Below are 14,909 nucleotides of genomic sequence, written 5' to 3'. Positions count from 1 at the left end.
GGTGGATCAAGGCATTTATCACACTGGCCTACACCTCTCTAAAGTTCGCCCAGCCGGCCAGGATAGTGGCCCACTCAACTAGGGCAGCAGCCACATCGGCAGCATTCTCATGCCACGCATCTATCACAGAGATTTGTAGAGTGGCTACATGGGCCACACCTAATACGTTTATTAAACACTATAAGATTAACACATATGCATCAGCAGAGGCAGCTTTTGGGAGGAGAGTGCTATAGCACGTTCTCCCAGATCACTAGTGTAATCAGCCCAGCGATGTTCCCACCCCATGGGTCAGCTTTGGTATGTCCCACCTGAGATCAGCTTTTCCATGCACAGGAGAAAAGACATTTGGTCTTACCGTAACATGGTTTTCTCTGTGCATGTCAAAAGCTGATCTCAGGGCCACTCCCTAGGAGAGCTGGGCTGCCATCACTGTCTTTTTCATCTTAGGCCTACAGCAGAGAGCGTATGAGTGCTGTTGTCTCCTGTTTCGTGTCGATGGTTCCTATTATTTCTCATATGGTTTATGAAAAGGAAATTGAACAGCTGGCAAAAAATATTAATGGGAAGTTTGCCAGTTTAAGCCTTGATGGGTGGAATGATGAACATAATGGTCCGGTAACATGTTCTTGTGTGACAACTGAAGATGGAGTTGCCCATCTTTCAGAAACAATGAACACATCAGAAAATCCCTACACAGCAGAGTATTTAAAAGAAGTAGCAGTAAAAGCTGTAATGAATTGTGAACAGAAAGTGTTCATGTGCATAGCTTTGTCAGAGGCGGTGTTGGAAATGTAACAAACATATCAAGAAGAAGAAAACTTGAATCTAATAACTTATTTATGGTTACAGTACTCATGTAATGCATTTTCTCCATAGTAACTTGGAGCAGGGCTTTTAGTATGGCTATTTCTGTTCTGTGGAAGACCATTCCTGTTGAGATTTGACAGATGCCCACTATCTTTACCTCCTGAAAAAAAGAGACATTTTTCTCAGCTGGATTAATAGATTTCTGCCATTCTTTCAAGATGTAAGGTGGAACTCACTGGGTGACTGCTTTGAACAATTTATTAAGAACCAATCTGTTGTGACAAAAAGATTTTGAAGAAAGTTGTGATAGGATGAAAACATCTCATCCAAAATATCCAACACTGATGTGAAGAGACACATAGAAGATATGCTCAGAATACTAATCCTGTTTCAGAAGCCTAGAACAGGCTTCAGAAAGACTGCTGCTACATTGCTGATGCTACTGAAATTTGGAAGGAAGTTCAGCAGAATAAAGAAATACCAAATAACTAAATTGAAGTCAGTAAAGAGTGGATCAAGCACTGACTACACCTCATTTTGTTGCCAATATTCTCAATTCCAGACCCAAGTACAGGCATAGATGTCTAAGAGCAGATGACGCTGCAGCTGCTGTTATGTCATGGGCATCTAATAACTACTCCTCTGTTGTGCCAACCATAATAAATTTTGGGACTGGGAATGAACCACAAATATACTTCAAGTTTGCAGAGGATTTTGTAAACAAAGTCACTCCACTGAATTGGTTGAAGGCACTGACTTAAGTCCCTGACATCAAGTTCCTTCAAATATTCACCCCTCTTTTCATGTACTTTTGCAGCACAAAAAAGAATATTGTCTTCTTTTGGAATTGTTGAGTCAAAATTAAGAAATCTTCTAGCTGTTGAAAGAGCAGAAAAACTTGTATTTCTGTTTCAGTCGCTGAAAAAACCAAGTGGGAGGATAAAATTGACTAATTTTAAAAGTTTAAGGACAGCCTTGACTATGATGATTTATGTCTGTTATGAGTTAATAAAGTTTTTAAAATATCAATTAAGAACTTGATATAAATCAGTAATTTAAATTACCTTAAGTAGTAGGAAATACATCTCAATTATTAACATTGTGTTTTTAAACTTTTTGGATAATGATTTTTTAATTTTTGTTATTTCCTAATATTGATTAAAATCAATAAAAGAGGGGAGGAAGAACAAAGAAGTACCCTGCAATAACTCTGACTATGTTCACACAAGTTCATTACTTCTGTTTGTTAATTCTACAGTTGATAATAGACGCATTTTGCTTCTGTAATGCACATGCCCAGAACATAATGCCAGCCCCGCCCTGCCCCCAACAGGAAGATCATGTTCAATGAAGTTATGTGTCACACATATCTTTTAGGGTTGCTTCCATGCTAGTTGTTTAGAATGGAATTGCCATTCTTCCTTCACTCACGTTTCATGGATAACCCAGTCAGCATGATTGCCCACCCACCCAGTGTTCTCTGTGTTGCCCTCCTGTCTTTTTTTAAAACCTGATTTGTGCAGTTTTTTTTAATGAGGATTTTCAGGGCTACTGTGCCTTTAATTAGAAGCTTCTGCCTCTACTTGTTCAGTGCAGGGGTAGCATTGGTAATTAATTGTTCCTTAACTGAGTTCTCTAGTTGGTTCTAGTTTGATCTCATTTTTCCCTTCCTCTTTCTAAAATCACAAAATAGCACAGTATTAGAAAGCTTCTAATTAAAGTTCCAAGATGCTTTGGCTTGGTTCACTTCCAGATCTTGACTATGAGATGGTAGCATTGCCAGATACTGTAGCACTATATTAACTACCGCTTTAATTCCATTTCAGCTTGATTGCAGAAAAGCAGTGAATCATCCATGATGAAGAGCCCTAATTTCTATAGTAGCCATTCTCTATCACAAAGGTTGTAAACCTTCGACTGTCCAGATGATGCTGGACTACAACTTGCATCAGCCCCAAATAGCAGGGCCAGTAGTCAGAGAGGAGTAGTTCAACAATATTTGGAGGGTCAAAAGTTAGCCATGCCTGTTCTGTAATGGACAGAAGCATTTTGGAAGGGGGAAATGATTCACAGATGTTTGCCCAAATATTGCAGTGTTGCTCCTCTTCAAAAAGAAGTCGTTCGGCAGTGTCCAACTAACTCGTTCTGTCAGCACAAGGATGTTCTCTTGTGCAATGGAACTCTCCCCCTTCCCTCTAAATGTTGTCTTGGCTTTTCCCCAGCCCTTCAGATCAGATTTGGGGAAGGTCCAGGGCATGCACGGTGGTGGGGAAGGGAGTTCCATTGCAGGAGAAAAAAGTAGTTCCATTGTCACTTGAATTCTTCTCTGTATCAACAGTATAGGAGTTAGAATATTAAGAATGCAATCCTAAACACACTTACTAGGGAGTAAGCCTAAAGTAAACATGCATAAGAGTGTGCTGCAGATGCTTGTGTGAAACTGAAGTAACTTCGTGTCATTATAGCCTTGAGCAAAGAGAGATCAAAAGTGTGACATTTGAACACGTATGCATTAGATTCTGCAGACTGAGTTGGGAGATGCAGATGCAATGTAGATCACTTGAAGATACCCAGCTTGTTTGCCCTTACACTGACCTTCTAGAATTGTTGCATGGTTGGTGAGAGCTACCTAGTCCATCTAAATAGGTGTGTGTGCGTGTGTATTTGTGTGTGTGTGTGTGTGTGAGAGAGAGAGAGAGAGGCTGCATATGTCCAAACAGGATTTTTATGACTGTCACTACGAAAAAAACATTGCTTTAATAGCTGATACAGCTTTAAATCTAGTTGTGTGATTTACATGAATTAATTCTTTATTGATTGCTTATTTAATATACAAAGCCTCTACTTCGATACACTTAAAGTTATATTTCTGAATCCTATAATGAAGTGGAAAGTATAATTTATTTTGGCCATGGCAGAGTATAAAAGAACAAAGGAATTGATTATTCAGCCCTGCTTCTGGTGACATCCTCATTTTACAACCTAAAACCTGGAGATCTTTTCTCCTTCTAGTGGTAAAATAAAGTGAAAAAGCAGAGTATGTACAAAAGCAGCAGCAATTCACTAATTCCACTGTACCATCTAAAGAAGTGGGCAGTAGCCTACAGATGCATACTCTCAGTGAAATCATAGCACTCATTTAAATATTAATAATTATATTTACTTCTTTTAGTTTTAGGCCTGCCCCCTTTTTTGTTTTAGATGAAGTAGATGCAGCACTAGATAACACAAACATTGGCAAGGTGAGCTATTAATCTTTCTCTTCTCTTAAAAGAAAAATAATATTCTATCTCAGAAATATGTTCTTTATTCTCTGTGAAGACATTTTTAAAGAAGAGGCAAGGGGGGAAATGGAAATTAAACCCTTGATCAGAGACTATTTGATATGTCTATTGGAGATTATTCAAAATGGAAGGAAGCTAAATACCTATACGGACATGTTAAAGGCAGTTTTGTTGGTTCACTTAAGAAATCTCTTTCCATACCTACACTGCACGTCTTAGAATGCATTGGCACTATACAGTCACAAAGACATCCTACCCATCTTTTAATTCTTGAATACCCTTACCCATAGGCATTTTGGGAAGGTACAGGAATTCCATAAAATGTCTGCAAAGCTGGGGATATTCAGGTATGATTTTTCTATAGATCCAAGCCTGAGTGGAGAACCTCTAGCCCACAGGCCTAATCTGGCCCACCGGTCCATTTTGGGCAACACCCACCTGAGGCAAGTAAATGCAAGGCTTGTCTGAAAGGAGGTTTGCAGGCACAACCCATCAGCAATGCGTTCTAAGCACCCAGCAATCAGCTGGTTGTGAAGTGCTTGTGAAGCACTGCACCAGTGGCTCTGCAAGCTCATTTGGAAAGAAAAAGTGCTCCTTTTTTTAAAGGAGCATTTTTTCTTTCCTAAGGACAGTAGTTTTGGAGTTATTTGCTGGCTCATTGCACAGAAATAGCTTGGAAAAGTACCTGCATATTTTTCTTCATAACTTTCGTTTTAGGAGGCCAACAGACTTCTTTTTAAAAAAATGATGCCTCAGAGTGTGAGGCCCCTGCATGGAGGAGCCAATAAAGACCTTCGCAGGCAGCATGGCACTTGAGGGAACCACACTGGCTACCCTCAGACTATAACTACCATAATCCCTAAACATTGTCCATGTTGGCAGGCTCCAAAGCATCTGGCTACATGTTCCCCAACCCTGCTTTATAGTGGAAGAGAGGCTCTCCCCAATATTCTTCAGTGAAGAGGGTAAGGGAGAGCTATGCAAATAGGCTTGTCTAGTCTTTTTCTGTGGAAGGAGATTAGTCACCATTTCAGCTCTTCTGCTCCAAAACAGTTGAGCTTTGTCAGAGCTCTGACTTGCAGGTTCAAGTACATACCTTGTGTGCTTGAGGTATTTCTCAAATCTGACCTCTTAATTCTTCAGCATTCCACAGTGATCAAAAAGATCACCAAGGCTGCATGTGGATTAAAGTTTGTGTCTTTCTAATCTATGCAGTCTCAACTGCCAAGGATTCCAGAAGGAACATGCAGTGCCATCACTTTCAATAACCCTGGGCACAAACGTTCTGGAAGATGTTTGTATTACTGCCATTTGGTCCTGCTAATAGAGTAATAAAATAAGCAATTTATGATACCCTGCTAATCCCCTAATGAGTATTTTGCAAGTCTGGAAAAAGTAAACATCAGTACAATATAGCATCCATACCTCTCCACCATTTTTTTGACAATGCATTGAAGTCTAATGGACCTCTTTAAAGTCATAGCTGGAAATAAAGATTACACTTTTCAAAGATATCCAGTACACAAACATTTGGGGTATGTTGGACCCCCACAGTGTTAACTACAAATGTGGGAGAAATCCACATCAAATGGCCCCAGGCACCGGTTCTCCCCTTTTCTGCTCATTTGTGCAGAACCAGATTACCCTCTTATGAATGCCTGCTTTAAACTTTGTTTTTAAGCATCTGAAATCTACTAGGTACTTTGTTGGTTGCAATTCTAGTTTATGTAACTATTATTTATTTGTTGACTTCTTTGGACTCTGATGTCTTTTTTTCCTGACAGATTGAGACAAGAAAAATAATTTTTGCATATTCTCTGAGTCTTGTCGTGCTGAGGTGATGTGGGCTGCAAATTATTGTTTTCTTTATTTTCTAAACATAAAAAAGCTTTCTAAACAAAAAACAAAAAGGGGGAGAGGAGTAAAAAGAAAGTATTCTTTTTCTATCTGATCAAGATCAGTCTTGCAGGACTGGTGTGTGTGTGTCTGTGTGTCTGTGTGTGTCTGTGTGTGGGATGAGATTCTTTGCCTATGAATACATGCAAGTGACCAGCAGAGAAGCAGCTTGCATGCAGAATTAACCAACATCAGTAATCTAGTCAGATTGCATGCTCCACAGCTGAATTAAAAATTTGTGTTAAACCAAAGTTTATGTCATGTAACCTCTTCTTTGGCAGAAGAAATCACTGTATAGTTAACTTTAAACTAATGGTATACATCATGTCAACTCAAATGTGTCTGTTTAATGGGGCAAGGGGATGCAGAATTGCATTGGTTTTCTTATGAGTAAGGAAAATAATAGTTCTGTGACATTAACATTTATGTAAACCTGAGGGTGTTAAAGGTAAATAATAAAAGTAGAGGTAGTAAAGTTAAATAATAAAAGTAGTAGTAGAAATAACAATGATTAATAAACACTATCAGATAACATTAAAAATGCTGATAGTTCTTGCTGTTGTTCTGATCTAGGAGTGGGGTGAAACAGAGCTGGTTTTTCAATGGACCTTACCTCTGAGTAGACATGGCTAGGACTGCGCTGTAAGGGTGCACATACTATATAAATTAATAAGACAATAGTTATTCACTGTGTTGAACAGTAGGACTATATGTGCTAAGGCTTTCTTGGGAGTAAGACCCACAGAATTCAGTGGGACTTCCCTTGAGTAGATATGGTTAAGATTCAGGCAGGCTTGGTCCCCCTCATAGAGCCACTGAGGGGATGATGCACATCTGCCTCTAGAGTCAATATGAAAGGGAAACATGAGGGGATTATTTACATTAAGACCTGCTAATGAAAAAAAAGAATCAATTTGTGATTCATTATGTGGAATTCAAAGAGCAACAAACTGGGGGAAATACCTTTTTTTAATGAACACACACTGGGACGGAACTCAACAACATTTCACATCCCTAATGTTAACAGAAGTGAGAACAAACAAAAACAGTAACAAAAATGTCTAGATGAAATAATGAGCTCAGTGTAAATAGTGGAAAGGGTCCAAAATACTCCAGTAGCCAAATATAATTGTTTAAAAGAAAATTCCAAAAATAAATCAGTGTTGCAACCATTGCGTTCTGAGTGTTAACTTCTATGTCAAGATAAAATGGCTTGGAGTAGAATTAAACCCCTAGGCTACAATTTACTGCTGGAGTCCATTGAGACTGATCCAGTCCTTGTAATGTGTTTTTTGTGCACACAGGACTGTACAGAATTTTTGGAACAGTATAGGAAAAAATCTACTCCATTGCTTTTGAAATAGTTTAACCATACAATAATGGAATTTATTATAAACAAAATGCTCAGGTTTTCCCCTACCCTATTTTGAGAGGTTGCTGGGAATAGAATGAACCCCAATTAACATGTGTTGGCAGCTTCACCCATCTATTCATTTCAAAAGGGTAAAATTGGACCCTTGAAAGCTTAGTAGTTTAAATGCAATTTTTAAATATATAACATTTAAAAGAGGGTGGGGAGTTGAAACGCTACAGGAAAACTGACCCCATAATTGTTTGAGAGTATATGACATATGAAATGGTTCAAGTTTGCTTTAAAAAAAAAAAGTTTTTTTCAAATATTCCGAACAGCTGCTGGGGTCCACATCAACCCTATTAGCATTGGTTTTAATTAAGATCAGTATATAATACAAATTCTTTAGTGGGGACTCTCCCATAATTGCTTCTGTGCTATTTGTCAAACTTCCTCTTATAGCTACTCCAAGCCATAATTGTGGGGAACTGTTTTTTTAAAGAAAAATAGTCTCATATTTACAAAAGTGTCTTTAGTTGGTGTAGACATATTATGTAGAAATTGTATTCCAAATAAATTATCTAAATTAGTGTCTTTTATAGCATTAATGTCTTACATTTGAGATATTTTGCCAACAGTATATTTACCCATTCTGTAAAGCAGTTTCTTGTCTAATCTATGCATTTTTGTATAAGTCTAACAAAAAAATTTCTTCTCAAAAAGGTATCAAACTTCATTAGACAGCAATCCCAAGAAAAGTTTCAGATTATAGTTATTTCTCTAAAGGAAGAATTTTATTGTAAAGCAGATGCTTTAGTTGGAGTCTGTCCTCAGGTATATATACACATACAATCAATACTGGGCTATTATTTTCCCTATTCTATGTATTTCATAGAGAAAATAGAAACGAAAGTGGCTGTATAAGTGGCCAGTGTGGATTTTTCACATTCCACAATGTTAAATTGAAAATACTCCCCATGCAATTCTGATGCTTTTTCAAAACAAAACCTTACATAACTTATAGTCCTGAACTCAGAAATGTTTGCTTAATAACCCTCTCAATTTTCATGGCAATACACAAAACAGTCAGAGAGAATACAGAGTTCAAAGTCTAAAAAGAGAGGGAAAAAACCCAGAGCCCTTTTGGACTTTTTTCCGTCAGAGTTCTCATAATCTGTTGAAATCCATTAAAAATCTGCCATGTTCACAGAGTACCTGTAATCCTGTTAATGACCTTGCCCCATACTCTGACCTTCATCTTCTGCAGTTTAAAAGTTAAAAAAAATGCCTGGCTGATTTTTAATTAATTTAAGAAACTGTGGCTTGAACCCAATTATAACGTCGGGCATGCTCAGTAAGGACCAACTGTCAGTGTTCTAAAAGACTCACAGCTGCTTGGCTTGGCTAGGCTAATTGGGGCCACACCCACACCAGACTTTGATTTCCTATTCCCCTGAGAGAGCTCCAGTGACCAGAGTAGTTTAACAGTCAGCTGCTCTGATTAAAGGTCTGTGAGGGGAACAGGGTGTCTCCTAGCAACTCTCAGCATCCTTCATTAACTACACTTCCCAGGATTCTTTGAGAGAAGCCATGACTGTCCAAAGTGAAATAAAGACCTTGTGTGGATGTGGCCAGGGACAGCTTTGCTTGAAATTTGGGTGGGAGGCTACATGTGCCTCCTGTAGAATAAAACGTTGGAGGAAACGCTGAAAAGCAATGATACTGTTCACATTGGTTTCCTTTTGGAAAGGAAAGGGGCTTCTCCTCTGCCCAGTGCCTACCCACCCAATCTCCTCCCCTCCCCCTTCCCCAGGTCAGTGTTGGACTAGGACCTGGGAGTCCAGGGTTCGAATCCCCACACAGCCATGAAGCTCACTGGGTGATCTTGGGCCAATCACTGCCTCTCAGCGTCAGAGGAAGGCAATGGTAAAACCACCTCTGAATACCACTTACCATGAAAACCCTATTCATAGGGTCGCCGTAAGTCCAGCCGACTTGAAGGCAGTCCATTTCCATTTTCAAACATGATTGCACAGAAATGAAACCCATTGAGCTCAAAATGTATGCAAATGATCAAACCCACCCTCCCTTCTCCCTCCTATCCCCTCCCTCTTGCCCCTTCCCTTCCTTTGCCCCTCCCCATTCCGTTCCAATCCCTTTCTTCCCCTTCCCCCTCTCTCTTCCTCCCCTCCCCATCCCCTGTGGTCAGTTTCACCTTTCCTAAGCATGATTGCAGGGGAGTAAATCCCATTGAACTCAATAAGTATGCAAATGATCAATCCATTCTCAGCAAACTTGGACAGGATCCCATTTCTTACCTCCCGGATTAAAAAGCAGGGAAATTCACTAATAGGAAAAAAAAACCCTTGCAGTTTCAGAATGTACCTATAGACAACAGATATTTCTATCAAACTTTTAAAAAGCAGGGAAATTGGGCAGCTACAGTGAATGCACCAGGGGAGCAGGAGACCTGACTTCCTCTTTGAGATATTGGACTGCCCTACAAATTTGCCAAAATGCAGACACAATTTGGGTTGGTCTTTCACAGTCCAATCCACTTGCTGTGTAGCTTGGAAGAATTTGGTAACATGTGCCTTAAACCGCATGATTTTTTTGCCTGTTAGTGAATATGGCTATAGTTATATAGAACTAAATACCTAGTGATTTTAAAGGGGAGGGGGAAATGCAAAGAAAACTAAATACCTGCACCTGTATCATTTATGGCACAGTGTGGTATGCTAATTCTTAATAATTTCTCTTCTTAGCAAGATGCTTTTATGTTCAGTCAAGTGTTGACCCTGGATCTTACTCGATATCCAGACTCTGATGAAAATGAAAGGCAACAGAAATACAGAAAGAGCTCTATGCTGAAATAAGATGTAAAGTGAATGTATTGCTGTGGGCTGTTTAGATATGTTTAACCTCTGTTGTGACAGGTTTGAATATTACTGATCAGTAATTGGTATAAAACTGTGTTTAGTGTGAGAACCGGTTGTTTCGCATTATATTAATATGTTTTTTCTGCCTGGAAGTGAACTATTAAAATCACTGTTAAAATCACTGGAAGTGAACTGTTAAAATATCCCTGTTTTTTTTAAAAAAGCTGCTTCTGGAAGGGCAAATAAATAAATAAGGGATGAGGAAGTATTATTAACCATTTCTCCACTTCATTCTCTCTCCCCCTTGCCCAAACTTTATTACTACCCTGAGAGGTTCCAAATATGTATTTGCAAGCACAAACATGTGAAAAGTCATGGAGAATGGGCAGGTAAGGAGAAGATTTAAACATCCCTATAAACCACTTCTCCAAGCTTGATTGCCCCTCCAGCAGCTTATTTTCCTGTTGAAAACACTGTCACTGGAGTAATGTTACACAAAATTACATGTAAACTGCTTTTGCCTGAGTTATTGTAGCACAAGTTCCGTCATGTTGGTGTTTTTCAGCTGAGTGTTAACTGCAATCAGGCAAAGATTGGGGACAAATGCCATTTAGTAATAAAAGGCTATAAAGACAACTAGTGCAATTGACACTACTCATTGAAAATTATTCATGTAACAGTTTCTTATACAAAATAATTCATTTCTTAGTGTGACTGTTAAATTTGTTTAGCTTGCATAATTTATATTTGAAAGTTGTTAAACTTTATCCAGTTCTAGTTTCTAATTAAAGTAGGTTGTAAAATTACTTCTAAGCATAGTTGGCAAAGTGATATCACATTTTATATTGAAATCCACTATTTGTCTCTCTTGCCCCTGAGGGATAATATATGCATCTCTAAGAATGGATATAAATAATGCACCTATTTTATATAACCAGCAGATAAGGCAGTAAAACTGTTCTTTAACAGTATCACTTTGAAGGTACAGGGCTGCCTAATGAAAAATCATTCCCTTGATACAGAAAACTAGAATTTTCTAGACAAGATTAGAACTTTTGCCTGGATACGTAGTTTCCTTTGTGCTGTGACCCCTCCCTCTACAGAGGAGCAATCTTTGACTTGCAGGCTCGAACAGTATATTCAAGAAATAGTTTTCCTAGCTAATCTGCTGTTTGTTAAGTATGCTTTACACCTAACACGGCTCTTTGACAGTATCTTAGCACCTTTTTCCTTCTAAGATGTATTTAAAGTATTTATTTTGGGACGTTTTGTTAGCTTTGGTCCTCTAGTGCTTTTAAGCTAATTGTTACAATCTTTTCTCCTGGGTTTCTAATGTTTTTATTAAAATGCATAAAAATTAAGTGCCTTCAAGTTTCTTTTTTTAAAAAACTTACAAAATGTATAAAATCTTATTACATTTCCAATGGGTAGGAGTGGAAGAAAATAACCACTAGTGCTGTTCCACAAATGCATGCACAAGAGTTCACAAAGTGCTGTGGACCGGTAGGATCTGTAGCAGTTCTCATGCTTCTGCTTATATGCACAGGTGGTCTTTGGATGTAGTTCCACTTGTCTCATGCAGTGCTCTAATGCAAACAGTCCTTGTAAGAGGAAGATGTTTCCTAATACTCACCTTTGGATCCAACCCAGTCTATATAACTCATGCTGAATGAAAACAAGATTAGGGCACAATCCAACTGACCTTTCCGCCAGGTTGGGGGGAGTTGGATGCTGTGGCCCCCGGCTGTGCTGGCAAGTTCCCAGCGCCACCAGCCACCACTGGCAGCAGCCGTCTGCCACAGCTGAGCTGCAGCACTGCCGAGGGGCTGCCAGGGCAGCCAGCCCGGTGGACGAAGAGCCAGCAGGGGCCCTGAAAACAGGGCATTCCAGGAGCTGAGCCACGGAGCAGGCTTACGTGAGATCCTCCTCATGTTTGGAGCCCTTCTCTGGCTCCCAATCTGTCTGGAAACTGCTTGCCAAAAGGCTGGTGCAGTAAAAAAAAATTGTAATGCCCATCTATGGAGAGGCCGATTAGTGGGAGCCAGCTTCTTCCTTCCTGCTTGTGCATGCAGGTCCTAATGAAGCTGGAGCTCAGCCAAGCCAATGGGTCCTGAGTGGGAAATGGATGCTGCAGAGAGCTTTCCACAGACACACACACACCCCGCCAGCTTTCTACCATCTGGATTGCTCTGCCTGTCAGATTCAAATAAGGTAAAACAAAATGCTGTTTCACAGATCAGAATGCTATGTCAACAGCTATATATCCCTTTTTGCAGTATTTTATCCTTGAGGTAGTTGCAAACTGGTTATACCCTTGAAATGTAGAGATCCTGAATATAAGTTTACAGGAGTGTTAAAGGATCTGTTTCTAACCAGTTCTTATTACATAATGCATATGAAGTTTTAAACAACAATGCTGTCCACTAGTGGAATCCTTGTTCATGATATAAGCGGATGGCACACTCATGGCAGATGGCTGTTTTTCAAATGATATTCTTGTATTCACAGAGGGGCAACGTCTTCAACAGTACCTGTTTTTTTAAAACAGTATTTTTTTAGATTAGAGAAATAATACTGTCTTTAATGTGTGTTCATGATCAGATCAAGACAAATTGTAGATGCTATAATACACTGTTGTCAGAAAATTCTGCATCTAATTATAAAAGCAGCTATTTTCCTTAAAGTAAATAGTGCAAGTTTGGACAGAAAGAAAACTGTTTATAGAATTTCAGGTAGATATTTTTGCAGACTCTGGCAGTGTGGCAGGCAATAAGGAGGCATAGGTTGCTCACAGATAAGGAGCAGGGTTTATAGTCTGTTCCTACATGGAGGATTCTGCAAAACTCTGACCAAGGGCCCTGGCTATATTCAAGCATAATGTAATGAGATGTATACTAATTCAAAAATTTATTTAGCCTTTTATATGCAGAGAAAAATGTTTCCAGCATGATAGCCATGTCCCATTGCTGCTGATGTCTTCAAACACGAGCTCTGATTGTATGGGAGCACACAAGGCCTCCTTTAGATTAGGAAACGAACTATTTACATTGGAGATCCATGATTCTGCAACCTAGAAAAAGTATAGCTATACTTAGAGAAATGGCTGCTGCTATCTTGGTAAATGTTTCACTATGCAGTAATTAACCTGAGAACATGATCGTGTGGGGAAAACAAACTAGATTTGCCTGTGTAAAGCAACCTTAGTCCTTGTCTTGCATGCTATAGATGAGGTGTGACTAACCTATAGCCCTCCAAACAGTATTGGACTCCAGCTCCTTTCAGCCTCAAACAGCCTGGCCAATTATCAGGAATTATGGGAATTGTAGTCCAGCAACATCTGGAGGGTCATAGGTTCCTTACCCCTACTGCAGACAAAAAATCATGGAATCAGCTTTGCTAACAGACACTTTCCTTCACACACCTTATTCAAAGATCATTAAGGGCATCTGGAACCTCTGCTTAAAAGTGGTATGGAAGCATCTCCTTACCACAATTACAGCAAAGTTTGGGTGTTTTGAAATAGCTTGAATATGCATTACAATTTCTTCCTATTTTGGAAGCCTAACATTATCATCATCATTCCTATTAAAATTTATATCTTGTTCTTTCTCACAAATGTAAATAAATATAATAGATAGAATTGGTATGGCAATGTCAGTTTACCTGATTTTGAGCAGTCAAGACAATATCTAATACTACATGAAGCTGAGAGTGCCATAGCATGTGGTAGCTTACCTTTTATATTTCATTATGGTGTCATTATGAAGGGCATGAAGAAGGGTGGCTTGCCTCATAGCCCCTTAGGGGCAACTTAGCAAGGTTTCTTTTGTTGGCCACAACTCCAGGCATCTCCAAAGAACAACACAAGCCTTTATCAGTGACCTAGGATTGCAATCTTGGTTTGCTGCAGAAGCCAGCCATTTGATGCTGATGATGCTTGAAGAACTAGGTCTGTTGTGTCTGCTTAAGACAACTGTCTAAAACTGACGGAAACCCTTTTCTTCAGCCAAGGTTTTGACTGTCTCACCTTGTATCTTGGGTAGCCCCTTGGGAAACATAGTCTTTAAGTGTCTGTCCATAAGGGACCATGTTGTTTAGCTTGTTCCAGCCGCTCCATGGAACCATTCAGGACAGATTGCCATAGCCCCAACTGGCTCTCCACCCTGCCTCTCCCACATTTCCTTGCTTCCTTTCCATACTTGCTGTTTTACTTCAGATTAGTCAGAGGCTGTAAAGCTATGCTCCTTTTGATCATTTTACTATCTGCCATTGGAGAGGGAGTTCTAAGGAGCTCAAGACGTGTTCTTGAGTACCACACTGCAGACTCAAAGACAACATACAAAGGCTTGCCTAACTTCAGTTCCCTCTCTCCCCCCCCCATCACTAACAACATACTGGATGAATTCCAGTGTGCAACCACTGAATTGTGGACTTGCTTAACCAATCCAAGAACTCTGGTATGCAACCGTGATCTACACCTTTGGATCACTGTAGAACTCAGGAAATCTGCTCCTACTACTACCTTTGGAACATGCACGCTATTACCAATTGAACCTTTTCTATTCCTCCATTTTTAAGATCTCATTGTCGTTTTTGACCTTGTGTGGCTCAAGCCCCTGCTATTTGCTTTTGAGTTTTCCCTGTTGGATCTAGGCCTCCATCGCTACTGCCAGATTCCTGCCGTCCTAT

General features: G+C 39.5%; 2 protein-coding genes across 22 annotated transcripts in view; one reads left to right on the top strand and one right to left on the bottom strand.

The window, feature by feature from the left end:
* The window catches only part of SMC1B (structural maintenance of chromosomes 1B), a 123,883-nt gene extending 112,309 nt beyond the window's left edge, over positions 1-11,574 (top strand). For 5 of the 16 annotated variants that reach the window (XM_061582415.1, XM_061582418.1, XM_061582420.1 and 2 more), the window contains exons 24-26: positions 3,983-4,052; positions 8,065-8,175; positions 10,107-11,573. In XM_061582415.1, the coding sequence (XP_061438399.1) occupies positions 3,983-4,052; positions 8,065-8,175; positions 10,107-10,217 (292 nt within the window). In that variant the 3' untranslated portion in view covers positions 10,218-11,573. Of the gene's footprint in view, positions 1-2,636; positions 2,898-3,982; positions 4,053-8,064; positions 8,206-10,106 lie in introns of those variants that run through there. The other 11 variants (XM_061582429.1, XM_061582414.1, XM_061582423.1 and 8 more) reach the window with 10 other exon arrangements.
* FAM118A (family with sequence similarity 118 member A) overlaps positions 10,916-14,909 on the bottom strand; it is a 43,584-nt gene continuing 39,590 nt past the window's right edge. For 4 of the 6 annotated variants that reach the window (XM_061582436.1, XM_061582431.1, XM_061582434.1 and 1 more), the window contains exon 9: positions 12,797-13,290. In XM_061582436.1, the coding sequence (XP_061438420.1) occupies positions 13,259-13,290 (32 nt within the window). In that variant the 3' untranslated portion in view covers positions 12,797-13,258. Of the gene's footprint in view, positions 12,752-12,795; positions 13,291-14,909 lie in introns of those variants that run through there. The other 2 variants (XM_061582432.1, XM_061582433.1) reach the window with 2 other exon arrangements.

Source organism: Rhineura floridana, chromosome 8 (genome assembly GCF_030035675.1).
Source record: "Rhineura floridana isolate rRhiFlo1 chromosome 8, rRhiFlo1.hap2, whole genome shotgun sequence".
In the NCBI taxonomy this organism is placed as follows: domain Eukaryota; kingdom Metazoa; phylum Chordata; class Lepidosauria; order Squamata; family Rhineuridae; genus Rhineura; species Rhineura floridana.
Note: the sequence above shows the minus strand (reverse complement) of the source record. Positions and strands in the feature narration are given on the sequence as shown.